At 41.2% G+C, this 26,881-nt stretch overlaps 1 protein-coding gene across 1 annotated transcript; it reads right to left on the minus strand.

The window, feature by feature from the left end:
• Positions 1–19,500: 19,500 nt before the first annotated feature.
• Positions 19,501–26,575, minus strand: LOC115036421 (programmed cell death protein 10). The gene is made up of 8 exons (XM_029494618.1): positions 26,460–26,575; positions 24,668–24,888; positions 24,233–24,286; positions 21,842–21,959; positions 21,585–21,711; positions 20,717–20,795; positions 20,547–20,629; positions 19,501–20,345 (listed from the first exon to the last, which is right to left on the minus strand). Exons 2-8 carry the CDS (start codon positions 24,755–24,757, stop codon positions 20,264–20,266), a joined length of 633 nt encoding a protein of 210 aa, XP_029350478.1. The 5' UTR covers positions 24,758–24,888; positions 26,460–26,575; the 3' UTR covers positions 19,501–20,263.
• Between the last annotated feature and the right edge of the window lie 306 nt (positions 26,576–26,881).

Genomic DNA, 26,881 nt, shown 5'->3' on the forward strand with positions numbered 1-26,881 from the left:
TAGAACTCTCAATTATCTTACTGCAGCCTGACGACGGCAGCTCTCGAGGAGATGAAGAGGGGCGCGAAGGAGGGAGGAAGAGGCAGCGGAGGAGGCGTCAGTGCGAGGGAAGGTGCCTTCCATTTCAGCAGACAACTACTTGCAGTGCAGAATGTGATGGCGAACTCTGCGTTGCAATGCAAATTTACTGTCCTGTTAGTTTAACTGCAGCGGCTGCAGAGGACGAAAACGCAAGACACAGGAGAGGAGAGAAAGATAGACAGAGAGAGAGAGAGAATGGAAATGAGACCCAGAAAGAAAATGAAAGAGCAGAACATAAAGAGGGGAGGGAAACTGAAACAGTGACATGCAAAGACAATAGAGGGGGGAAAAGGGGAAGGAAGCTTTGATTGAACAAGAGAGATTTGGGGAAAGAAAGAAAAGGGGTGAGGGGGAGTAAATAAATCCGATAGAAGCCTTCCACTTACAGCAGCTGACTTCCTCCAAGAAAATCAATGCAGACTGTAGCCAGAGTCCCCACAGACCAAAGAAAAAAGATCCACTCTGCATGAAGATTTTCACCACATAAGCGGGTTAAGGTACACCTGTGGGGACACTGAATCAACTGGCCCGTCCTATCCCGAGGGCTTAACCAGCCCTGTGGCTTGTATCCAACTTTTTTCCTTTTTATTCTCCTCATCCAGCACATCAACCAACAAGAAAGAGAATTATTCCGCCATGATTAGAAAATTTGACTACCTTCACTCAATGCTGGGAGGGACAAACAACAATACTAATGTAACCTCTTCAACTCAACACAGCACCTGCTGTAGCTGAGCCATTTTAAATTCAGGCCATGGACAGAATAAAGATATCCCATGCAGGCACTGCTATGGCCTGTTTTCTAGCAATAAAATGTTTTTCATGTTGCGGGTTATAGTTACGAATCAACATCTGGACTATTGTCACGCATCATTTAACACAAATCTAGGGAATCCATGCATAGTGCAACAATCAGGCGTGCAATGATTTTTATTTCACCGTACATGGTACTGAATCTCGTGTTGAACTGAGCTGTGGATGCCATTGTTTATTCAACCATTTTGCGGGAAATCTATTATTTTTGCTGTCTTGCTGAGAGTTAATAAGAAAATCAATGAAAATGAAACAATGCAGGGGTCATCACAGGCGCAGCCTATGAAACCTATGCAGCCACGGCATCGTCCAATCAAATACAGCCAAGCACACATTACCAATGCAGCGCACTGCACCGCTGCAACCACAGCAATGAAACATAAAATATTCCTTCCACCATGATAAATTTCCACAGTTGTGAACTCTTGTCTCCCAGTACTAAAACTTTGTGTCTGATAACCCCTAAATACATTCATCTGTTATTCAAACTGGGCTTCCTGGATCGTATTTTAACGTCTTACCGGTGAAACAGCACATCTCCACAAAGACAGAAACGAGCACTGTTGCAAAATGAGGCTATTTCTGGCCTGAGTCCGCTACAACTCTGCCTAAAACTACAAAGCTGACATTTCAGTTTGGGTAAAGATTAAAGAGGGAAGATGAAACTTGTTAATTAGTGAGCTTTAGATGTGCTGCTCTCCCTTTTCTTTACTCTAATATGGAGCGACCCAGGCTACATGTTTCACCCTGCTTCCAGTCTTTATGCTTGGCAAATCCACCTTCTCGCCCCGACTCCCTATTAGAGCGGTATCAGTCTGCTCGTTTAAATCTCGGGAAGAATCTGCGAATAGGCAGATTGTTCCCATGTTGAAATCATACTGCTGGTTTGACAACAGTTAGGACCAGTCAGAATTTCTTCACAATGTGAGGAAACACGTAGCAGATAGGAAACTAAACCTGGATACGCATGCAGAAGCATACTTACATACATACACAATCAGTCAGGCACTCCCCACAGACTACAAATACGCACACAATGCCAACATACATACATACATCGAAAAATAGATGCAGTCTTAAGGTGTGTTGATGACTCATTTTAATCGATGGGAGACAGTCTAGCTACTCCCTTCTCTGGGGATGGCCGGCTCTCCCAACTCAGTGGTGGGTCACTGGGAGAGATCCAACGGATCGATAGATCACTTACACTTGGAGAGTAAGTGAGAAGCAAAACCAATCAATGAATCTGTTGAGTTATCTGAGTGAGAGAAGAAAAGAAAGAAAAGCAAGGAAAAGAAAAGAAAAGAAAGGACATTTGTGGCGCAGCTCTTGCTGGAAGAGCTCTTGCTGGTCTTTTTTTTCCTTAAAGGAACTTCACGCTTTCTCTGCGCCTCTGTGTGTGTGTGTGTATGTGTGCGTCTTTGCACGCACTCATACAGTGTATGTGTGTTCATGTGTGATAATTGGGTGTAAACAACACGGAGACAGTAATTAGGGATATGCCATTTCACTTCTCTTCTTGGCTGCATTGTCTTTAAAGGTGCCTATGATTATGATTGATGTGCCTTTTATTTAATGCTTGTGTGCCTGTTTATGCGTGCGTGCATGTGTGTGCGTGCGACTGTGATAAAGGGTTATTGTATTCGGACTCAAGCTGTGCTGCATTGAAAGGGGGCTGTGCCGAGTCATTATGGTCAGTAAGACATCCATTGATCAAACTGTCAAGTATCTAAGTTTGTGCGTGTGTGTGTGTCTGTGAGGTGTTGAGTGTGTGTGCTCTCTCCTGATAAGCTAATTGCCCGTTGGCCAATAAAAATAAGCACTCTAATGGCTCAGAAACATCAAGTCAATTAGCACATACTAGTATAACATCAGCCAACAATACGCTAACTCACGTACACGTTTCTCCTTACCAAACACATTATTCTACTCCGCGTTTGCTTCTGTTTTTTTGTTTTTTCTGGCCTTCTCCTTGTGTACACCTACATTCGGACGTGTGCGCACACACACTTAGTTTGTGGAGCATCTTTTTACTTGCATGCAAATGCTTGTGAAGAGGCTACTGGGTGTGAAGCCGAGAGACGGCGATACACGAAGGAGCAGATTCACAGAGCATGAGTTTCTTTCACGTCAAATGGCACACACGTGCACAAGACTCAGATACATGCAACTGCTTGCCGACACAATTTATTCAATCTAAAAAAAAAAAAAAGGGGGGGGGATAGTCTCCAAATCCCTCCATCAACACAACGCCTACTAGTCTTAACATACAAATGAACAAATCCAAGGAGCACACCCGCTCGCATGTTGAGATGTTCAAACGCACACACACTCGTGGATCACAAGGATCACACTAAGATATCTGCAATGAAATGGGATTAACTATGGATGCAGCTTGTTTGGTTGTTGTTGCTTTTTTGTCTGTTTTTTTTTTTTTTTTTTTTTTCCAGTCAGATTTTTGCTGCACCCCATTCACAAACAGCTCTGAAGTAGGAACCCAAAACGGTCAATTTTCTCTTTTTTGGGGGAAAGTGGGCGATCGCTAACTCACTGTATCTCACACACGAGCATGTTCAGAATCCAGAGAGGTGTTTTATTAGTGTTGTTGTCTTATCTCTAGAGCCATCCCAAAAGGAAATTGTGAACTTGGGTAACTCAAAACATAGCCTCAAGGTAACCTCAAGGTAAAAGCCTGCGACTGAAAATTGTGGTTCGACTCCTCGGGTCAGCTCATGGAAAGTATGCACTGGAAAAATGAATGAGAGAGGCAGATAGCACTCACATGCTCCAGTGGAGCTGCTCGGTATTCGACAGCAGCAGACAGGGGCGCTGGGTTTAGTCCAAAGTGTGTGTTTTTGTAAAAGCGGCAATATCAGAAGCCTTAGTGAACTCCACTGCAAATCCAGCTGCCGAGCAACAGTTTCATTTAGCGACCCGGGTGGGCGTGTTTACAAATGGCAGGTTAAAGCATCAGTTAGCATATTCTGATTGTGCTGTATTGCGTCTGTTCTCCCTGACACTGTGTGGGTTCACTCCGGCTGCTCCAGCTTCCTCCCACAGTCCAGAGACACGGATGTTTAGGTTAACCGGTGGCTCGAAATTGTGTGGATGGTTGTACGTCTCTGTCTCTGTCTAATGTGTATCCCTGCCCTCGCTCAGTGTCAACCAACGAGTGCCCCCCCTCCCGGCACTGCATGGATAAAAGGTATAGATAACGGATAAATAGATGGATGTCTGCATGTTCAGATGAGCTGCAGTGCTGCCACCCAGGGAATAAATTAAATTAAGTGAAGAGGAGGTAATATTTTACAGAAAGCATACGAATCGACCACTGTTTGTATTTCATTCTCATTAAGGTAACTGATTATCCAAATTAGTTCATACTAGAGACAAATATCGAAGTATTCTAGGTAAAATACTCTCCTTTTTTTCTACCAATGAAATTAAACAATCCCCATGAAAGCTGGCGGCTATATTACCACATTTTCTTCTGATGACTATTGAAAGTCTTGATAAATTAATGTTCAGAATCAGCAGATGAGCCAGAAAGATAAAGCAGAGAGATGCAGTACAGTGTGAAGGAGATCACTGGCCATGCAGCACTGTGAATTAGGACGATTTTCCCCGTAGCATGTGTTTTGTCATCTGGGCTTTGCAGAAAAAACATCAAGGTCAAGGGTGTTTGCAGCATCTTTTAAAAGGATGGATCTCTCATTTTGAATTGAACATCTCAAAAAAAAAAACTGCTTTCTGCAGCTTCTGTCCCCCCATTCTGTTTGACCTGATTTATCTGTCTAACTTCTGGCTGGCTAAGCCTCGCAGCTTTCTCTGTGATCTTGTCTAAATTTACATCTCTCAACATGCCCCTCTAATCGTGGCTGAGGAGTTCTCATTGCTACTGATGAAAAACTAAAAGGTCGATCAAATGCAAAGCAGGCTCTCCAAAGCCTCCTTTGTTTGACGCACCGCTTTGTCAGCTCAAAACGCCACCAGGACGGCCTGAAGGTGGCGCTCCCACGAAAATCATCGAGCCGACCTGGAAAGTGTGATGACATTCCAGGCAAAATGTGAGGTGATGTGCGTTGGAGCGTTTGTTTTCGGCTTTATTAAACACAGCAGGGAAAAGCTGCGTGCTCGTGTGTCTCGCATAAAGGAATGTAAGATGAAAACAAAGTCACTGGACGGGATTCCAGACCGCAGAGGTTTGCCCTTTAATGTCCCGGATACATTAAAGATGTACGTTTGTCAGCATAAATCCATGTCATGTTTGAAGTACACCGCAATACAATACATGCTGTGAGTGTCGAACGGAGACGGAGACTGTGGAGAAGCGGGGGTCGGCATGTCACATCAAACAATACTGATGCAACAAAGCTACAGGTTTCAATTACTAGGTAATGTAAACTTCATCAAAGAGAATAAGTCCTAGCCCACCAGGAAATTCATGTGAAAGTGCTCCTCAATATCAGCTTTTCCATGCCCACGGAGATACAGCTTGCAACGAGATCTGGAGTGAAATGCGTGGAATGCTCCCGCTGATAGCAGCAACATCTCCTGCAAAGACGCACGCTGGACTCTTTCACTGCACCACTCTCATCCAAACCTTTCCTGACACCATTCCTCCCCGTCACAGAAAGAATGAAGGACTCTTCCAGGCCTCTCTGTGGCAAAATAGTCAGAAGGATAACATCCTAAAAATGAACGACAGGTCAATCAGTATACTCCAACTTGACTAAACACATCTGCTCTCTCGCGATTCTTAATTTCCCTCACAGTGAGAACAAACTTTCAACAGGCCAGGAAAGCCTATTGATTTTTTTTTTTTTTTTTTTGATGACTCCTAAGATCCTGGAGCAATGTTTTCATAATTGTTTGTCATATTTAGTACAATTACTCATATAATGAATGATGAACCTTAACACCAGATTCTAAAGCTGCCATCAGTTTTAACGAGTCTTCAGAATCTTTAAGCTCAGCGTTTCAGTTTTATATCTCACAAATTTATGGTTCAGATGCCTTTCAGTTTCTGTATTTTTCCCGTACACTTTTAATTTCTTATATGGATCTTTTCAAAGTCTGGCCTTGAAAACAAATCCACAACAACACATGAGTAATAAGAAACTCACACATAATACAATCTTATATAGCTGAGAAATTCTAGCCAAATTTAACTGTACATTGTCACATTCTAGGGCTTCCTTCGTTTTTTGATAGACTAAATTTTTTAAAAAAGGAAACTGGTTCCAAACTTTGGACATTACAGCTTTATTGCCAAATGAAAACGACTATTGTTGATGCAGTACTATAGAAAAAAGAATTTCACAATCAACTGCGTATGAATTCATGCTGTTTCATCAAATTACGAGTGTGCTCCTGCTCCTGACTCTGCAAAAGAAACTCTGCATCCTGGCTTTTAGAGGCAATGGAGATGCTGAAGAGGAAATGCAGGGAGTTGAGTAGATTAATGGCTCTGATAATGACGATGGTGACTGTGAATATGTTGATCTGTTGATCTGTGAGAAGAAGAATGGTGATGAGGAAACGGAAAATCTGATGGGATGAGCTATCTGCGAGCTGCATGTTTTCCGGTGAGGCCAAGTTGCAAATTGGTTGCTGTTGTTTGTTTCCATTGTATTGAGAGAGTAAATGAAAATATTAATGGGGACATGCATGTTCTCTCTGTTCTACTTCGGCAGGATTCCCCAGGCAGGAATAAAAGGCTCATGTAATAACCAAGAAACCTATCACAAATATATTGAAAAGACTACACCTCAGCCTGCTGAAAATCCTCAGCACCATCATCAGGGGAAACACATGGCTGGTTGTATCATTTGTTGATCTGCAAGCTTTTCAGAAACTAAAGTTCAATTTTGGTACAATGACAGATGAAAGCGAGGCAGATGGTCACATTATTCATAAAACATGCGGCACATTTTGCCGTCTTTCTCGATCAAGGCGGAGGCATTGGTCACCAGTTTTTGCGCGGGGCAAAGTGGTGTTTAGTTACCACAAAGGGCTGCTGAATTTAAACACATGCAAAGTCCCTCCTTTGATGCAGCAGTCCCGTCAAACTGTACTGGGTCGTTTGCTCTGTGTACCATTGAAACAGATACAGAAACCAGATGGCTGGATATTAATGGAGATGTCATCCCTGTTGAACCCAACAAAGAAAAAAGAAACAGCTGGCAAGAACAGCAAGAAAAATAACCTGAAGCTTGAAGAGTGGGTCTGAATGTCAAAACGTTATTGACGGAAGTCAATGCTTTTGCATTAAGAGGCTCATACAACGCATTCTTATCTTGGTAAAGCTACACCCAGAGGGTCACAAGCACTGCTGCTGGAAATTCTACATTTTTATATCAACTACAAATCAAAACCTGAGATTTAATGTCAGAGTGGTCACTTTCGGGAAAAAGAAAGAAAAAAAAAAAAAAAAAAACTTTAAAGAAGCTCTGAAAAGCTTTTGCGCAACTTTCCGCTCATTGTTTTAGATTACTGGCCCGAGGCTCACTTTCAGTGCCGCCATCCACAGCAGCAGCAGTAAAAATCCACTCCACACCACCTGCAGATAGGCAAGTTGGTACCTATAATGTTTGAACAACTGTGGGATGCGTTGCCATTAAATTTGCTCCTGATATTCAGTACTCAAAGTGCCTTTTGGTTCTATGGACTCAGATTTATTCGTCTATTGAGAAAGTACATGTTAAACTAAATGCATTCCAACCAGCTTTAACTGTACAGCTGGTTAGCATTGTGTTTGCCAGAATATTAGCATGGAGATTTGCGTTGAGTTGAAAGCACCCTTGTGCCAAAGTAATCTTGTTTTTTTTTTTTTTTTTTTTGATAATGTGATTTATTGCAAATAGCTGAGGCCTCTAAAGAAAGCTACTGCACCAGTTAAAGTGGGTCTTACATTATTACTTGATGATGTGGCCCTGCCTTGTGGGCCCCGCTTCAAAATCTAGTTTTAGGGTCTTAATATTGTTGTTACGGTACAGTGATTGCGTTCAATCAAATTACCGCAGACTAACAGGCAGTAAACCTGGGAGCAGGTTATATTCCAAGACAGGAGTTTTAAGTATCTGTGCAAATAAGGAAGCTGATGTTTACTGTCTGCTGGAAGCTCTGCATTGCACTACATTAAATTCTATGTGGAAACGATGAGTGATATAAAGCCATGAGGTAAAAGCTAATCTGATATTTTTAGGATTCCCCTTTGTATATGTTTATGTTTACATACACATTTCCTCTATGCATACATTTACAGAAAGCCCACACGGTGTATTCAGTATCAGTTCAGGATATTCTTCCAATCTGATGTGACTTTCAAGGGAGTCACCCCCCTCCATCTTTCATATAAAAATGGCTTCTTATTCTTTTTTTTTTAAATGCCATCTGTCATGATAAGAGACAACAAATACATTGCAGCCAGGGGCCTCGCTGACGCAACAACAGGGAATCACAGTTAATGTTTGCTCTTTGGTGACATCTGCTGGAAGAAAATACGGACTCTATGAAAGGTTTCACTAAGATTACTTCTGTTGGTAATGCAGATATGATGAGAATATTTTCTATGACCATCAACCCCACCACAGCCACGGATACAGATTTTGATTGTGTGTAAGAACACGGAAAGATTCGAATAACGATGACACATCAGACAAAGGATAGAATATGAATACTTCTTATATACTGTGCCAACAGTAAATTAATCTGCAGTGTTATCTATCTATCCATCTACAGCCTTTTTTGGTGTTCCAGGCGGTTAAACGTGGACTTTTACCATCATTACACCGTGTTGTTCTTTACGAACCAGGCCAGGAAAGTGACCACAGACTTATTTATTTTTTCTGTATTTCTATTTTCTAATGGCTTATAATTTATATTTGTATTCTTCGACAGCATTTGCTCGCAAACGCCAAATGTATGTAAAACATATGAGAATCACACTTGATACAATACAATGCATGGTTGTTGTTGCTTTTAAACTTTGGATCCTTTGGACAAAAAAAAAAACGAATTGCCCATACGCTGATGCATCTCTTCAAATAGCTTCAAAATATTTATTTCACAATGATTATTTGGAGTTGTTTTGCTTAAATCTCTACATTTCCGCTTTGGTAACATTCAGTATGCGCAGAGTGTTTTGTCATTGTGGCGCTCGTCCTGTCAGTAAAAACAAGCTCTCTCACCTCAGGTATTAAGTGCTGTGAATCCAGCAGCCAGCTTCATTTGGGCCCAGCATTAAGAGCTCTGATTGGCTGTCTTGTCCTCAGAGGCCTCCCTGGTGGCTCAGTGGTGCCTCAGTGCGCCCCCTCCCTACCTCCACCTGGAAAAATCCCACAAATGCACCTGCAGGGGGGTGGGGGGGTTATCTGTTGGATCACTGTAACTTTATTTCTGCTTGGATAGAAATTCAAAGGCCTTCTACGTCGGCAGCTAAACTTTAAATCTAACCCCTAAAATCAAACATTTGAATAACAATTGCAAAAGTGTTTGTGTGTTTTTTTTCCTATGGTGGTGTTGCTGATCTAACTATCAAATGTCTATCTAATATTGATGCAGCTATCATCTGCTAGTTAGCGTTCCCTCTCGTTTGCTCTCATCAGCTTTATGACTTGTAAGACATTTCCGAACATTTCAATTAATGCCATCAGAATTTGGGGGAGAAACAGATTGACTGACGAAAATGGAGTTGAAATAAAATCCAGTAACTTCCCCACTGGTACTGTAGGTGTAATTCTGTAGTCCCACTAGACTGTTACAAAAAAAGCAGTGCCTGAAGTGGTGCTCATTCAAACAGCCCATTGATGCTGAGATCAACAATCTGTAAACTGCAAAAGCTCTTAACTTCGTGTGTGTCTGTGTGTGTGTGTTTGTGTGTCGGTGACATTACATTAAGATGTTGGAAATGCTTCCATCACTGAATCAGTGTAGTCTTTAGTACTAACTGGGTTCAGTTTTACTTTCTGTCATCACCTCCAAGTGCACCTAAATACATATTAGAGTGGTCTCATTAATTATGGATGCCCTTCCTGTTTGAGTGCTCTGGGCAGTTTAGTGGTGACTGAAAGTTGCTGTCCAGCATGGAAGTTATAAAAACAGTTTGACTGTTTCTCTGTATCAACAATCATTGCAGCCCATATTAAATAATTAACTAAACCAGACAGTGTGCGAGAATCACTCGGTGTGTGTCTGTATGGGTGGAGTGAGTTGTGTCTTGATGACGATTTTACTTCCTCGTTCTCTTGAATCTTTTCTAAGAGCCCTCAGAAGGTTCAAGTAAAGACCAACCAACTTTCGAATGGAAATCATTTTCCATTGGCACAAGTTAACTTTTGCTATTACACAGTCTGATAAAATGAAAAACAGCAACTTGAAATGGAGAAAATGATGAACCAGACCATTAAAGCCTGTATGTAATGTTAACTCTAACGTCTGCCACAGGATTCTCCAAACTTTGGCTCAATGGAAAAGTGGATTAATCTCAGAGGACAGTTCTTCTTCCTCGCCATTGTTATCATCATCTTCATGGTCTGTTTTCCTGGGATGTACAAGGAAAGCCTGCTCCAGCACCAGCGCCGCCCTCCAAATGATTGCCCTCTGCAGATCTCTGACCAGACCGTCACCCCGCTAAAAAAATACCAAGCACTTGCTGGTGTCTGCCTTCATGGATCAGAGGGTGAAAGGTTTCGATACACGCATCATTCGCATATTCAGGAGAGACCACGTCCAGCCCCTTCACTGTCTTTTCTGCTGTGCAGGAGACATGCCGCAGACAACAACTCAAGCAAATATCGAAGAGCACTCGAACAACTTTGGTTTTCCCTCCGCCACCACAGATGTCACAGAAAACTGAAGTCAAACAGGTTGGAGTCAGCGCTTTGAACAACACGCACAATGCAGAGGGCAGACCTAACAGAAACACCGCCACAAAGCACGGCCTGAGACGAGCTGACTCAGCTCTCACTAATAGAAATGTTACTGTACAGACACTGTGGATAGCCAGACTGGTCGCGTAGTCCATCTCTTTGATCCAGACTGAATGATTGGATGGCTAGAAACTGAAATTTATGCAGATATTCATGGTCCCAAACATGATTAATACACCTTATGAATATGGTAAAAGGACCTCCCTCCCACTGATCTGCCGATTTTATCTATTTTAACGCTTCAGGCTAAATGCCTTTCCTTGTGTCGCCTCGCTTCAGGTTGCTGGGTGTGGACAGACTGATCTATAAAACCAGCTGTGGCCCAGACCTGGAGCGTCTGATGCAGACCTACAGCCAGGAGGGCTTCGTGGAGATTCATCTCGTGGATGGCTCTTCTCAAAGTACGGAGGGGACGTGCACTACTTTGGCCAGTTGGCAACGCTGAATCAGTGCATTTACAGATCCGTGGAGCGGTCACGCTACGTCCTGCTGAACAACACTGACGAGATTATAACGACAGCCCCAAACCGCTTATGGACATGTAGCAGCAGCAGCATCCAAAAGTAGCTTACCATGCATTTTAAAAATCACACTACAAGTGATACTCAATGATCATATTTGGTGTTCACAGAAGGTTTTTGACCTCTTGTGTTCTGTAGGCTGGAGTGTTTCTTGTTGAAAACCACATCTATCCCTAGAAACCCTTTGAGGAAAGTAAAAGGGGTCCGATGCCTCGATGGAGGGGGGTGGCAGGCTTTAATCTTCGGGAGCCCATCTCTAAGTGGGAGCCTGACAGACAGGCAGGGTACCAGCCAAACAAGTTGATAGTTCAGCCAAAGTAGTCAGACTTCAGCACAGTTTGCTTTGTGTTTATTTTTAATCTGAGGTACAGTTGTCATAATAATGGGTATTTTTTTTTTTTTTTTTTTTTTACCCCCCACCTGGTTGTTTGACTGTATGCCCTCCTATATTTTCTCTTTCTTCCTCGGGATTGTGCTGTCTTTAAGGAGCTGATTATTTAAGAATTCAGAATCTCCTAATACAAAGAACATGCGCGCTGTCTTTTATCAGCAACAAGACACTTGATGAAAGTTGCATGAGGAGTACACTGAAATAATCCAACTATTCAAATTTAAATGAGCGTCTAATGACCTTTATAAAAGGGTTATTATGTATGACATGAAGTACATTGTTTAATTATAGCATCATTTGCTGTGACTGCCTCTTGGAATGGAATTAGTCTTTTTATGGTGGGAAGAGGTCAGCTGTACTACGGACAGCAGTGGAAATTAACTTAGTACATTAGTACTGAATCACTGGACTCAAGTTGTCTACCATTTTGTGGCATGACATTGGGATAGTTTTATGCTGCTTTATCACTCTTCTTTTGACTTATGTGTATCTGACAATTGGCTACTCTGCACAGGGAGATCCTGAAACGATATAGAATATAAATTGGTTGCACCATGTCAACAATGAGCAAGGTGTAAAGACCCGAACTACATTCAAGTCTTGAAAAAGAATGATCATTTCACTTAAAATATTTATGTAGGCTATGGGCTAAGATACAGCAGTTTGTTGAATTGTTGCAGCTCGTTGTTCACCTTAAAGGCATCATTTGTGTCCCAACAATGATTCAGATCTATTGAACCGGGAAGCTCAACTCTCTCAGTCTCTTTCCAGCTTTACCCAAATGAGAACCACCGTTTGCTTCTTACTGTTTCTCCTTTACGCCAACTGTTGCTTAATCTGTGGCTGTCTTTCCCTTCATCACTACAGATGTCATGTGTCAGATTCCTCAAAAGTGCAACGGTACAAATGTTACCCCTCTGACTGAACTCAAGGGGATGACTGGATCTAACCAGACTCCCCTTAAAGAAATAAGAAGAACAATGGGAAATGGAGAAGGATTTGCAGTTTTAACTTCACAGTCTGCATCTCTAACCTGTTTGGTGACGATAGTAATGCTCCTCAGTTTGCACAGACTCTGGAAATATACAGGCCATTACATCAACAACACCACTGTGTCAAAATGTAACTCAATCAGCACCTGAAACTGTTTGGAAAAATGATATCGCAAACCTAATCAAGATTTCATCTCTTCGTACAGATGTCTGTATATTCTACGGTGAAGGATGAAGGGAAGGGAAATGAAACATTTCTTGCAGGTTAGCAAACAACTCTCCTAGTTCATGAGAGTGATATCTACCTCTCAGAAAGAAGTGAGCGCTTTTCTACAAAACGTCAACCATCAGAGTCAAAAGGCGGCGCACCAAATACTGATAGTGTCTGAGCGAGAGTATTTGGGCACTTTTACAAGCACAGGAATGCTATGGGAGGGTGCAAATCTTTGTTTTTAGAGCATTTGATCGCAGGCATCACAAAGCACACATCTGTGGAGGAAGACAAGCTTCTGTATTATTTTGTGCTTCCAACTACGTTTGAATGACATTGTATTGAGACTACATCAGAGCAGTCCTTGCCTGAACATGCCTACAAAAATATCTCTAAGCACTGAACAAGTCTTTAGATAAATGTTTAAAAGGAAGCAGCTCTTGTTCCGGCGTTGTATGAACAGGCTCATTATTGAGTTGCAAGGATATAATTGCTGGCAAGAAATGCAAATGTATTCATTTTAACCTTTCACTAATCGAGGTTGCTGGGTGTGGACAGAGTGGTGATCTATCACACCAGCTGTGGCTCAGACCTGGAGCGTCTGCTGCAGACTCACAGCCAGGACGGCTTCGTGAAGACGTTCCCATCAACCAGTATCCAAATCCATCTGGCACTACTTTCTCTAGCTAACAACGCTCCACAAATACATTTGCAGATCCATGGAGTGGTCACGCTACGTCCAGTTAAAGACACCGATGACATACTGACACAAAAACCTGACGTCTGTGATGAAAATACTCCAACAGCAGCATCTTAATGTGGGGTTTATTTAAAAATAACACAAAATAACATTTTAGCCAAGTATTTCTTTCAGCATTTAATTTCCATCTCTGCCCACCTCCCTGAAAAACCGGAATCCATTTTCTGCAGGCTGGTGTGTTCCTCATAGAGAACCACTTACTTTCCAAGACAACCTTTAAGAAAAGTAAAAAGCTTTCCCTGCCTTGATGGAAAGGGGTATTTTGGAGCAAATCTACTGCGAGGAGGTTGACAGAAATGTATACCACCTCCACAAAATGATAGTTCAGCCAAGGTGGGAGGACTTCTCGCTCTATGATGTTTCAGGAGGAGCTTTATTTACTTTTCCTCAAAGCCTGCACACAATAATATGGATGATCACGGCGCTCAGAGCACATATATCTTGAGAGGAAGTGTTTAAAAGTATCAAATATAATATTCACACGCTCGTCTGCGAAAGTTGACCACATGTGAAAGTCTGTGTTCGTCACAGGGCTGTGGAGCGAGACCTCAGTGCCTGGAGGGCTCCAGATAATTGGAGGAAAGTTCAAGGTTCCCATAGAGGACTGTCAGATCATTCACAACCCACTCAGGACGCCGATACAGAGACCAGTAGAGCAGCTCCACATGGACACTCGACTGTGGGGCTTTAAAGACAAACTATCGCCCTGCGTGAGCGAGCTGCTGAGGAGAGCAGAGGGAACAGATACGACTGGACAGTTTGATTCTGGACTCGCTCACCAGCAGCGTGTAGACTTTGATTTGAAAGAGGACGTCTGCTCCCCCTTTTCGATTGCTGAATAGATTTTGTAATGAACTGCTGTGAACACACTGTGATCGTCTGACGATAGCAGGATCTAAATCTGCCTGTGTCTACCTGTGCATCCATATTTATAGAGGCTCAAAACCACCACTGACAAACTGTCATGCTTTAAGGAAACTCATACAACACATTTCACCAGTGCAGCACACAACTACAAGCAGCCTGTCACAGTGATTATTCAATTATTCAGTGGGCTACCTGTGGTTTATGACGTTGGTTACCAATAGTGTGTGATCAGGCGCTTCCACACTCTGGACTCATCAGTATAAAGATGTTGTAGCTAGAAATAAATTATTTGGTGTGTCTGTATTCTACCCATATTTCTACCACCTTTTTACATTCAAAAGGTTTCCTCCTTTCTTTTTCATTTATTATTGACCCATTTTTGAAAACACTTTTCCAGTGCTGACAACTTTAAAGCAATCGATGGCGCGGTCGCTCATACGCCTTATTTTTGCTTTGATGGAATATGGCTGTGATAAAGTGCCACCTGTCATGCTGGGTGTACAAGACATGCAGCACAGTGCAGCAAGAGAGTGATGGTGGGATGCTATGTAGGGCCATCTGCTGGAGAAAAATTGGTCTCACTCAAAATAAAAACAAAGTTTGACTCCTCAACATCAACCAAAACCATAAAAGAAAGCGAAATGGACAATTGGTCACCAGCACACAACTTTAGTTCAAGACTAATGGACGAGGTGAAAGAAAATTGGTCACATGGCTATTTGAGGGATTAAGAAAAGAGTTAAACCTTTTACTTTCATTTAGTATCATATTATTCTATTCCTAACTTCATCATCTTTCTTCACATTTTAAATCTTCAATAAAAGATTGCCAAATGGACAAATAATCCAGCGGACAGAAACAGACACATCATCTATCACATGAAACAACATGGAAGCTGCATAAGATGAAAAGAATTATTCTGAATTTGCAACCAAAATCTGGAGTGTTTTAAAAATGAAGTTAGAGTAGTAATGTTATATACTTAACAACAACCTACGTGAAATGGATTCAGGGTATTGAAATTACCTAGATGGAAATACTCTTGTGGTTGAATAAAAAACAAATATATTTTTCCAAACACATTTTCACAAGTTGGAATAATAATAATAATAATAAAAAAAAAATCACCTTACCTTTCAAGGCTTCAGGGGATTTCCATTATTATCCCATCACAATCATCAACAAATCTTTAATCTAAGCAGGAGAAGGTGACAATTACCTGAGCTGTCGTCTGTTTTTGGAAGTTGTGTTGACCTTGTGCAGCTGATGATGATGCCTGCAGGCAATACTCAGGGAAATGTTTGAAACATTTCTCCTAACATCAGGAAACAAAACAAAAAAAAAAAAAATCAGTGAGCTGTTTTTATTTACAGATAAATCTTCTAAATCGTTCTTGACACCAAGTAGGCACAATCCAATGCTGTAGTGAAGATAGACTTACAACATCATTGCTTAAGGGCAGATTTATGACTTTGGAAAGTTGGGTAGACTTGGATCAAACTGTCATACTGTTTCAGTCAAGCTTGAATACATTTTACTTGAATGCAACAAATAACACTGTGTCTGAGATTAAGTGAGCTTGGACTTTCCAAAAACACAAGTTTCTAACCTTGAAGTTTAGGTCTTCATACAGCTCCACTGTGTGTCTTCATTACATGCTCAGACGTTGCTGAAGAACCCAAAGTAATTCCACACGTGACTTCTTAGTTGCTGGTGTTGTGATTATCCATTTAACATGGTTTCACTCACTAACCTCTGTCATTGTATTAGTTTCCTGACAGGTCAAAGGGGAATTCAATGAGCCAATCAATTTCAAGACCGCCCCCTGCTGGATCTCAAGACAAACCCCTCAACACAGTCCCTTGTGTTAAGACAGAGAGTTGGACTTACTCCAAATGAATGCCAGGGTTGCTCCCCAATGGCAAATAAAATAAAACAAAATAAAACAAAATAAAACAGGTTTGACTCAACAAAAATGTACATTTTATTTAAATGCAAATAATAGAAATCCCCAGATCATGATCTAAAAATTCTTGAACTGGCTGGGGGGCAGGTATTTACTGTGTGCATTTGAGCCAAATACTACATTAACATTCAGACTTTCATCATATATATTTGTTGTGTTAATAGTTTTATTTACTTCCCACGCTGGTTCCCCAGCTGTGCTCCTCAGTGAGAAATTTATCTTTCCCAAAAACCACTTTGAGCCAGGTGGGAGGTTTCATCTGGCTCAGTGGAACAGGGAGCCAGGAATAAACATTCTGGAGCACATCTACAGGGAGGAGACAAACAAAAAGATACATCACAAGATGATAGCTCAGCCAAGGATGAGTGAAATCGTCTGTTCACTCACGCAGAACACTTGTTCAGTAGTTTGTTTGTGTAGATAGCACATTGAGCGAGAGGCGGTTTGGAAGAGTATATGAGTCGTTTAAGGAGAAGAACTTTTTATGACAGTAAAAACACTGTTGGCATGCTTTATAATTAGAGTAAATGATGGCATCACATAGAGCATACTGGAGTCTCAGCAGATACATAGTCGTCAATTGGAAATGGACAATAAGGTCATAAGGACAGTTCGCTGAGGGTATAATAAAACTAAAACAATAAAAGTTTGGGGGGTTGGGGATTAGGGGGGTGCTAGGGAACTCCGCGTGGATAAACATCTGTGGGACGTCCATGAAAAACTGATTTCCAGCATGGAAAAAGTCCTGAAGGAAGAGAGGGGGCCAAAGCTAAAGGATGGAGCTGGACATACTGCGATGGAGGAGCTGTGGTCACCGTGAAAACGCTGACAGCTGGTGCGATATTTCAAATGCTTACTGTTTCAGTTTAGCGCGTCATCATGCTAATATTTGATTTTCTTGCAGTTGGTGAAGAGGGAATGTTTTTTAATGTATTCAGCGTGTGAAGCACATTAAACTCAGTCAATTGATTTAGAAGTTAAGGGAAATGATTCATGAAGGAACGTCATGAAGAAACTTTGAACCATAATTCATCTGCACTAAACTTGTAAGACCTCGTGTACAACGTTACACACAACCAAAGAAATATTGGTGCTGCACTAACTGACTGAAGACGAATGGGTTCTTTATTTATGGCCTGTAGCTCAGTCAAGATGGATCCTTCGTCACAACCATTGTTATTAAACTGAGCAACAGGTTATTATAAAGAATGGCTTCTGATTTCCTTCAGAGGCCATTATGCCAGTTTCTCTTCTGACTTATTAAATTCATTTTCATATATAGTAGAAATGGGGCTGAGATTTTGTGAAATAATGAAAACCATGTGATTTCTTATCAGACTGTGTGCCAGTACTAATGTGTTTTTTTTATTCATGTGAGCTTTTGGCCAAGCACCTCTGTAGTATTTCTGTTTCTTTCTTTTTTCCCCACCAAATTGTTAATAAATTGCATGCCATTTTTTTAAATGTCAAGAAAGCAGAGACACTTCATTTGACTTTTAAATAAAACTGTCCAGTCTCAGCTTTTTTCCACTGTTGAAAAAAAAAAAAAGAGGCTATCTGTCATTGCAGCACAAAGACTGCTTATTAGATGAAAGGGCACACAGGAAAAAGGGACGCACACCACAGTGCAGTTTTCACATGTACACCAGGCAGAAATAGAAAAACCACAGGAAACCAAAGTTGTTCCTTTCCTGGGAAACATTTTACTATTGGTAATACATCTTTATTTATTTATTGTGAGTGTTATTTACAGATAGTGGCCCCGGCTGGTTTGGTAGGACCAATTTTCCTCAGCTCATGATTAAGGACATTATATGTAGCATTTGTGCCACAGATCTGTTTTAATTACCTGCTCAGACATCAGTGAGTGTTGGCTTGCAGAGAGCTGAGCGCTTTCGGGTTCTTCTGTCACTTTTCTCACCCCTTGCCAAAGTCAAACAAGCTCCTTACACCCACACACACAGACGAAAAAAGGTCCAATTACCAAGCAGCAGGAAATGAGGATGAAGACTCCCCACAACAATGCCACAGTGCCATTATGGGGTCCTTCAGAACCATGGCAATTTCATGGTTTGCTGCTATGTTGTTTTCAATCAACACTGGAAATGTTATTGTCTCAGTGCTCCTGGAAATGAACAACAGCACTTCAGCTGACAAGGACATCACCGAAGAAATGACCTGCTACAGTTAGGAGTTTTCAGCATCCGGCCTTGGAGATAGCAAAGTTTAAGATTTGCTCAGAGGTATTTAATGCACTGTTGTGCTGGCAGTTTGGTGTAAAGAGCACAGGATTTTTCAGATTTTGGTTCTAACAGGAGGCTTTAACTGTCCTTCCTCTGCACAGCTACACAGAGGATTAAAAAATCTGACTGCCACAAGTGACATCACTTGAGACCCCTTGCTTTAAGAGTGCAAGTTTGAATCTGAAAATAATTTAATGGTGTGGAGAAACAAGGACCTCTGCAAACCGACTTCACCTCCTTAACTTCGGCTAGATCCTTGAAACTCAAGGCAACATCAGCAGTTTCTGGCATTCTGCAGAGCTGTCAGCAACAGATTTGCACTGCAGGTGATGCACATGTCAAGTCTTGACATGGAAAAGGCAAACAAAAATGTTACCTTAGGGCTATGCTAAATCAGCACAGTGCTCAGGCAATTACACTTAGCTGCCAGTGTTCAGGAACATCGAACAAGAACTAAAGCAGTGTACAACAGCAATCCTGCATCAAAGGCAACATCAAGGGTGTTTTATAGGTCAGTTTTTGTTGAAGTCTTTTCTTTTTTTCTTTAAATTTCAAAGATTAAGATAATTTTGGATGGAAGGTGACTTATTAGAATCTTTTTGCATGTTAAATTTAGCGAGCATAGGAAAAGATGGACACACAAGCAAGTCAAACTACAGTACATGCTTTCACCACAAATAAAGAAGCCACCTCATACATATTGGACTCGGACATATTTAAAAAAGCATCATCATTTGGAAACTATTTATTGAACATTTGCAACCAGATATCAGTTAAATACAGAACGTTCATTTCTCTCTCTGCATCCCCCAACAGCAGGGACTGGCTCCACTTCATTACACTCTGAGAGGAGGGAATGTTACAGGACTTGGTAAGGCGCACACTGTGCTGGAAGTCATTTGGCTTTCTGTCTTGTGGTAATAAAGAGAAAAGAAATCTGAGTTTGCCTCTTAAATGTCCAACACTGTTTCCTCCCCTCTCCTCGCAGCCTTTTCACCTGCAGTCGGGTGCTTTTGTCAATCCTGCGCGTACTGACCATGGCAAAAATGACACAAACAGGAGGCGAGAAGAGAAAACCAGTGTAGACGGTCTCACATGGGTAGCCATGATTGAAAAGTTAAAAGTAAAATGATCAGCATGAATATATTAGAAAAAAATGGCAATTAGTCTTTAATAAACACCTCGCCTCACCTACTCCCAACAAGACCAGGGTTATAAATTAAAACTGTCCAAATAAAATCAATCAACCAAGACTTTGGGCCCATTCAGTTCCATTTCAAGACTGGAAAATCCTCATTGAAAAAAACAAATGGCACTTTTCAGTCTCTTGAACTGGAATCTAGAATCTCGACTCTTGAAGGAGTCGACCCCCCAACCCTAAAATCAACTCTTTCTAATTTACATATATGGGTCAGGCGCTCTTCAAGCTTCCACCTTCCTAGCAGTTGCTCCCCAAAGCACACAGGGACTCTGTGGTCTCCTAAGGCTAGGCCACAGTTTTGAAGGTCTGCAGTATGAGGTTGGTTTGGTGGATGAGCCGGTTTGCACTGATGAAGACATTTATCGCCCTGCAAATGAAAAAAAAAAAGCAAAACTTAAGAAGACAGGCTGGAAAGGCTCCCAGTCATCGTTTAAACAACTGGTAAGCTACACGTAGGGGAGCAGAATGAATGGAAATGGGGATGAGTGTCTCTATTGTCTCTATTATTTTGAATGAGTAACAGGGGCACAAATTGAAACTCTCTACACGGTGTTATGATTATACTTACTTTCCGTCCTTGAAGTATGTTTTGAGGGTGTCGCTGAAACTTTTGGAGTATTTCACAAACTCCTTTTTCTGGTGTTCCAGGGCCTTGGGAAGCAAAGAACAAACAGAAACCGCATTTCAAAACTAGGAAATTATGTGAAAAAAATATGGGCATGTGTTTGCATTACTCACTCTGCGATTCTGGTACTGATACTTCTTTATGACGTTGTTGACTGTGTCCAGGAGCTCTTTTATGGCACTGGCTATGTCTCTGTCAGAAAAACAAGGGAGTTGTATATTGATCCTACTCTGATAACATATTTTCCTTTTCCTGCTTACTATTGCCAGCTATGTTGGACTCGCATCAAAGGTCTGGTCCTGACTTGTTTACAGCCATTTACAGAGCTTTTATTTGTGAAAGCTGTGAATGCACGTCCACACTTGTGAGGAGGATGTGTAACCCGACACAACCTCATCCACACCAGATCTAAGTGGCATAACAGATTATGATCTTGGTATTCTCTCCACACAAAAAGACTTGGTGCTTTCCTTTGATTTATTTTTATAATTGCCAACTGAATATCCAAAAGACACGTCCCAACATGCTACCTTGGAATTGTACGATGAACAAATACAAAATGATAATAGTGTTATGAAATAATAATAAGCCTATAATGTGTTACTCTATACACTCGACATTTTTATTTCTAGAGCAAAAAGAGAGTTAAAAGAGAAAACAGAGTTGAGGCACTTTCTTGTCCCTGAGATACAGAGGATCATAATAAAAGCAGGTTTATAGTGGAGGGGTGAGAAGGCAGTGTCTCAGTTTAGAGCAGCATCACTTTTCTGTCTTTATTTATCCCAAATGGGTTATTAGTTATTAGCTTGCCCACATGCATATAGGCAATGACCAGGTCCGTTTCTGGACTAAGCATATTCTCACTGTTCAGTTTTCACCAGGTGAGAACTGAGCTTCCCTCTGTGCTGAATTTAGATATTTTATTTTAGATCAGGTTATAGATTACTTAGCAAAATGCACTGTAGCACCATACTGACTCACTTGATAGTCTGTAGGAAGCGTACTCTGTCATTGATCTCGTCAGGGATTTTGCTGAGGATGTGCTTCAGAGCTCTGGCCTTCTCATTTAGGTCCTGGAACTCCTGCTCAGGCCGGTCAATCATGAAATCTGCAGGAAAAGAATTTGCAGCACATCCAGGTGGAGACTCCAGGTGAATGGGTTGGTGCAAAGATAAGACAGTATACACTGGTCCACGCCTGGAAAAACTGGAAAACAAATCTGTTCCTCATGTACTCACCTTCCACATCATCGGCTGCCATGCGCAGTAGGGATTCAGTGAAGTTGATTTGGACATTCTTTTTCTCCAAGATCTTCATAATGATATCCTGAGTCAGACCAGGGTTCTCCCTCTCCGCCTGACCAAGAGAAGGAGTTGAATTAGGCATGTGGAGGGAGGAAGGGGCGCAATAATTTATGAGAAGAAAAAAAAAAAATCAGATATGGCACAGTTTGCCCTCTCCAACAAAAGAAAGAAGAGGCTTAGAGCAGCAGAGAACAAAGCTCGAACTTCACTGAATGTCAGATGTCAACTGCGGGTAACTCAGGTGAATTCACAAATGTTCTCCCCTCCTGAATAATTCAACTTTGAATTGCAACCAGCCAAGAAGCAGTGGGGGCGGTAGAGACACCAATCAGTCAAGTGAGTGGACAAAAGACCAATACATGTCATAAAAAAAAATGTCCGTAAGGTGATCACACATCCCCCCTTTGGTTTGTAAAATGACATTGCTGCTCCATCTTCATTAATATTTCAACTGCACACACGATGAACACCACTGCTCATCAGCAGCAGAGCAGAGCTAATATATGATCTCTGGGCTTTTATTGTTCTAGCGCAATCACAGCAGCTTGAGAAGAAGAAGAAGAAGAAGAAGGAAAAAAAAAACTAAACAGGGGAGATCAAGACAGTGACAAAGTCTCGCCTGATGAGCACTGTCGGTATCACTTGTAAAATCAGAAGCTTTTACGTTATACTGACAGCAGTTGCATCAATCACATAAATGGAAGTACTTCTGTATAATGAATACCACATAAAGTGAATCAGACTGAAGCAGACCTACATGACTCATAACGAGGGTTTAATACAAAAACTCATTAAAACGTTTTCATACATTATTCATTTATGATGCCATTGAATACATGAATTGCATTCAAATGTGCATGAAGAGCTTCTAATTCACATTTACCCCTTTTGAGAAAAAGGAGTTCCTCCACACGTGTTACTGTATTCAAGTGGCATTGAAGGCGAAAGACAAACAAGTGTCTGATTTCTCTGGTTTAACTTATTTAAATTTTTGCATGAGAGGCCCTCCCCGGGAGCTCCCTCTGCTGCTCCCGCCTCAGACTGGGGGCCTTTGGGATTACTGCCTGATTGGCTCCTGCTTTATCCCCTTACTTTAAAATTTCTATTAATTCCTTATCTTGCCTCCATGCCGACACCAACCATGGCTGAGGTGTTGCATTTTCACGCTGTCTGTGTCTGTTTGTGAGCAGCAACTGGTTTCTGTTGGTGTCAACAGGTTTTATTTTTTTGTTCATCCTCATCCTTTGTTTGGTCTCATGTTTATCGAACTATTTTACCTACCAATTTGTCTTACCAGAATCGAGTAGGCCAGAGATGTTCATGGGTGCCTGAGCAGCATCTTAGAATTAATCCTAAACTTGCAGCAGTTTTTAGTGGTTTTAGGTCACAGCGACATTGTAAAATTTTGTCGAGAAGTTTCTGAGATATAACAGAAACCTTGGGGTCAGTAATCTCTGAACTCTGACCTAGAAAATCGAATGAGTTCATGCTTCAACCTTGTTCTCAAAAAAGAAAAACAAAGAAAATGAACACCCTTGAGGCAGATGAACATACCTCTGGCCATGGCTGTCTATTGGCTAACCATTAGAACAATTGAAAATATGTTTTTCTTAACCATGACAGGAGCAGTATTAGTCATAACAGCCCTGTTCTTCTCAAATTAAGTATTGCAAATTCATCTTTAAAAACAGGTCAAACATGGCTTTCTAAACCTCTTCAACAATAACAAAAAAAAAGCAAAAAGGACTGCAACATCATGCCACTAAGAACCCATGGATTTGATAACTGCAGATCAAAGATCAACCATGATTTTGGGCTGAAGCTGGGACGGCTTGTCTGGGAGCTTTTTTAAAGTTTATATGATCATCTCACTGCTGCTGCTTATGGTGAAATAAACTGGATAATAAATTACAAACTTTTGTTATTATCAATTCATCAGTTTAGTTATGCCTCAAGCACAGAACGCAGGAAATGATCTGGTTCGAGTGGCTTCCTTCTTTATTTATGATGGCAAACAGAAAGTCTTTTGATTTTGAATTACCAGTTGGCTAAATTTAGACATCCAGTGAGTGAATGCAGAAGGCTCTGGTAATGTGCACATGTTTTCGATATTTTGTGCCCCTTTAAAGTATGTAAAAAAATAATCATTACATTATTCAAAAGGAAAAAACAGGAAAAAAACTAAAATCAGGAAACAAGGTCTACAGTTTAATGTCTATCGGTCTACATTTATGATCCATGAAGCAGTGGGGGTTGTGGAGATGTGATTTCTTTATTTTTCTCTGCGCTTCGTGTTTATTGGTTTCTGATCCATGCACATCTTACCTTTATGAAGGCTGCTCTGAGTGTCTGAGCTGCTGATAGGTTGATCCTCTCAAGCTAAAGGAACAAGAAAACACATCACTGACAAATCTGTACATACTGAGGTAACACTTTGTCACATGTAGTGATGAGGGATTTCTGGGGATTTATATGCAGTTACACTTGATTTCCCTGTCAAAACAGGCACAAAGCAGGATGTATGTTTTAGTTACTTTAGGTGCTTAAAATACACACAAACTGGCCTCATGGCCTTGTTATTTGTTTTGTATAATTAATATTAATTGACATTCCCATAACACTTTCAATAAAAACATGGTGAGTTATAGATCAAACTACTCCACCATATATGATTTACAAACAGTATTTAAGAGAATAAAGGCTACAGAAGACAAGGCAAACAGTTTACCAAAGCTACCTTCTAACAGCACTGTGTTTTACCTCGTTGAAAACTGGGTACATCACGGCATACAGCGTCATGGATACCATGGAGTTTGTCTCCGCTTCATTCTTCATCTCCTCCATTGTCATCCTCCAGGGAGGAGCAGCTCTTGGTAAAACGGTAAGGAGGAAATCGCAGCTCACACACACTCACACATACACTCGCCCACTCACACTCACACGCACCCTGAAAACCACACAAGCTCCAGAGTGGCAAGAGCCTGGAAGGAAGAAAATGACAATATCAAGTTATTTTTAAGACACTGGGAGTCGATGTAGTCCAGTATATCCTAACAAGGACAACTTAAATGTGCTTGTTATGGCAGACCAATCTGGCAACAAAACAGTATTGCTGCTGATCTGGACATCATGATGTGATCCTGGTAGAGGTTGTGACAACAAGGTCCTATATGGAATGATGTTGTTGAGTCAAGATAGTTATAAAATTCATTATGTCAGGTATTGGTTACATTCAGTCAGCTGCTAACTAGTGGTACATCACACTGTGGCCTTGTGTTGCATTGCATTGAAATGATTCCCATACAGCAAGATGGAGAGATTTTTTACAGGAGGAGGGGACTGTATTAGATTTGTACTTAGTATCGGCAGATAGTCTGAGTTTATGAGCAGTGGATTTAGTGTTAAGAAAGAAAAAAATGGAGCAGCATGACATTTCCAACATGAACAAACTATAACTCTGTATTACATCAATCAGGCATTTCTGTACGCGATTTGTTGTAAAACTACCAAGTAATTAATATTTTCATCGCTGATGAATTTGCAGTCAATTTCTATACTTTTTCTGATTTGTCTTTAAACTATGACAAATTTCCATAAGAGTGATATTCAAATCACTCTAAAGTGTGTAAAAGAAAAACATAAAATCCTCACATTTACTAATCAAGGAACGCAAAATATCTTATATATCAATATCTAATTGTCGCTGCTCTACCTTCTTGTCTTGTTGTCATATCTCTCAGCTGATACTGTACATCAAACTGAGCTCTCTAACCAGCTGAAAGAGGTGACGCATTGGTTTGTTACACCTGAGGGAGGGAGTGGCACAGTTATATGTTACCTGCCTGCTAACAACAATGAGACTGCACATCAACTCAGATAACTGTTAATTGAAGCATTAGAAAAACACTGAGTAATAATTAATGACATACTAGGCACTCAACCATTTCCGGCTTGTTCTGATACATTGTTAGAATCTGGCTCACAGGGAAAAGAAGACAATACTAACAATGTAATGACTGATAATGCAGCTGAGATCTTGGCTAACTAAATTCCGATCATTTGGGTAACCGGCTGGCCTAATCGAGTATATGAGCCTTTCATGGCCTGTCCAAGAGTTCTGATATATTTTCAGATGTACAGTAATATTACAGGTTGTAAGCCACAGTATCAGACGCGATTGCTTCCCAGCTGGAAGGCTAAACTGAACAGCTACTCGGCTAACTGGATACAGCTACAAAAGTAGTTGATCTGACGCTAATTACGGCTGGCTCTTTAATTTTATGCAACAGACGGTCAAAATCCACTTCCCGGAGAACAATCGGCTGGGTAAAATAGCAACATTATCGGGAAATTGCCGTGAAGATTCCCAATTGAGGCCTATGGCCGGGCAGATCGATGGCAGCGAAGTGCTAGCAGTGGATAGCGTAGCTTACGTGCTAGCTACAGTAAATTGTACATTTCTACTTGACGGCGGGCCTAAACACGTCAACAAACTGCTTTAGGGCAGATTTTTAAGGCGGGCTGTGCGTGTTAAATGTGTACTTGTATCTACCTTTAGTCTGACTTCTTAAATGGGCTGGTTACGCCGTCGATTGCCTTTTAGCTGCTATGTTTTCTTTACAACTTAAGGCGGAAGTTTTTTAGGACTGGCCTCAGCAACATCTTCCGGACCGTTGCTACGTAAACAGACGCCCGCCAATCAGAGAGAGGACGGATGGAGCAGCTGTGACGTCATGTGCCATGGAGAATGGATAGGGTAGCCTTCACATCCATCCCATGCAACATTAAAACGACATAATGAAAGATGTTATCACTGACCACTTTTTTTTACTTAAGTCAAACTGAGCAAAATGGGTTGTGTTAAAAAAAAAAAAAGATCAGTAAATACTATGCGAATAATGGCCTCATGACCTGCTCAGTATCTCTATATTACATTCTATGCATGTCGAAAGGTCAAAGGTCTAATTTCTATCT

The sequence above is a fragment of the Echeneis naucrates genome, chromosome 22 (assembly GCF_900963305.1).
Source record: "Echeneis naucrates chromosome 22, fEcheNa1.1, whole genome shotgun sequence".
Lineage (NCBI taxonomy): Eukaryota > Metazoa > Chordata > Actinopteri > Carangiformes > Echeneidae > Echeneis > Echeneis naucrates.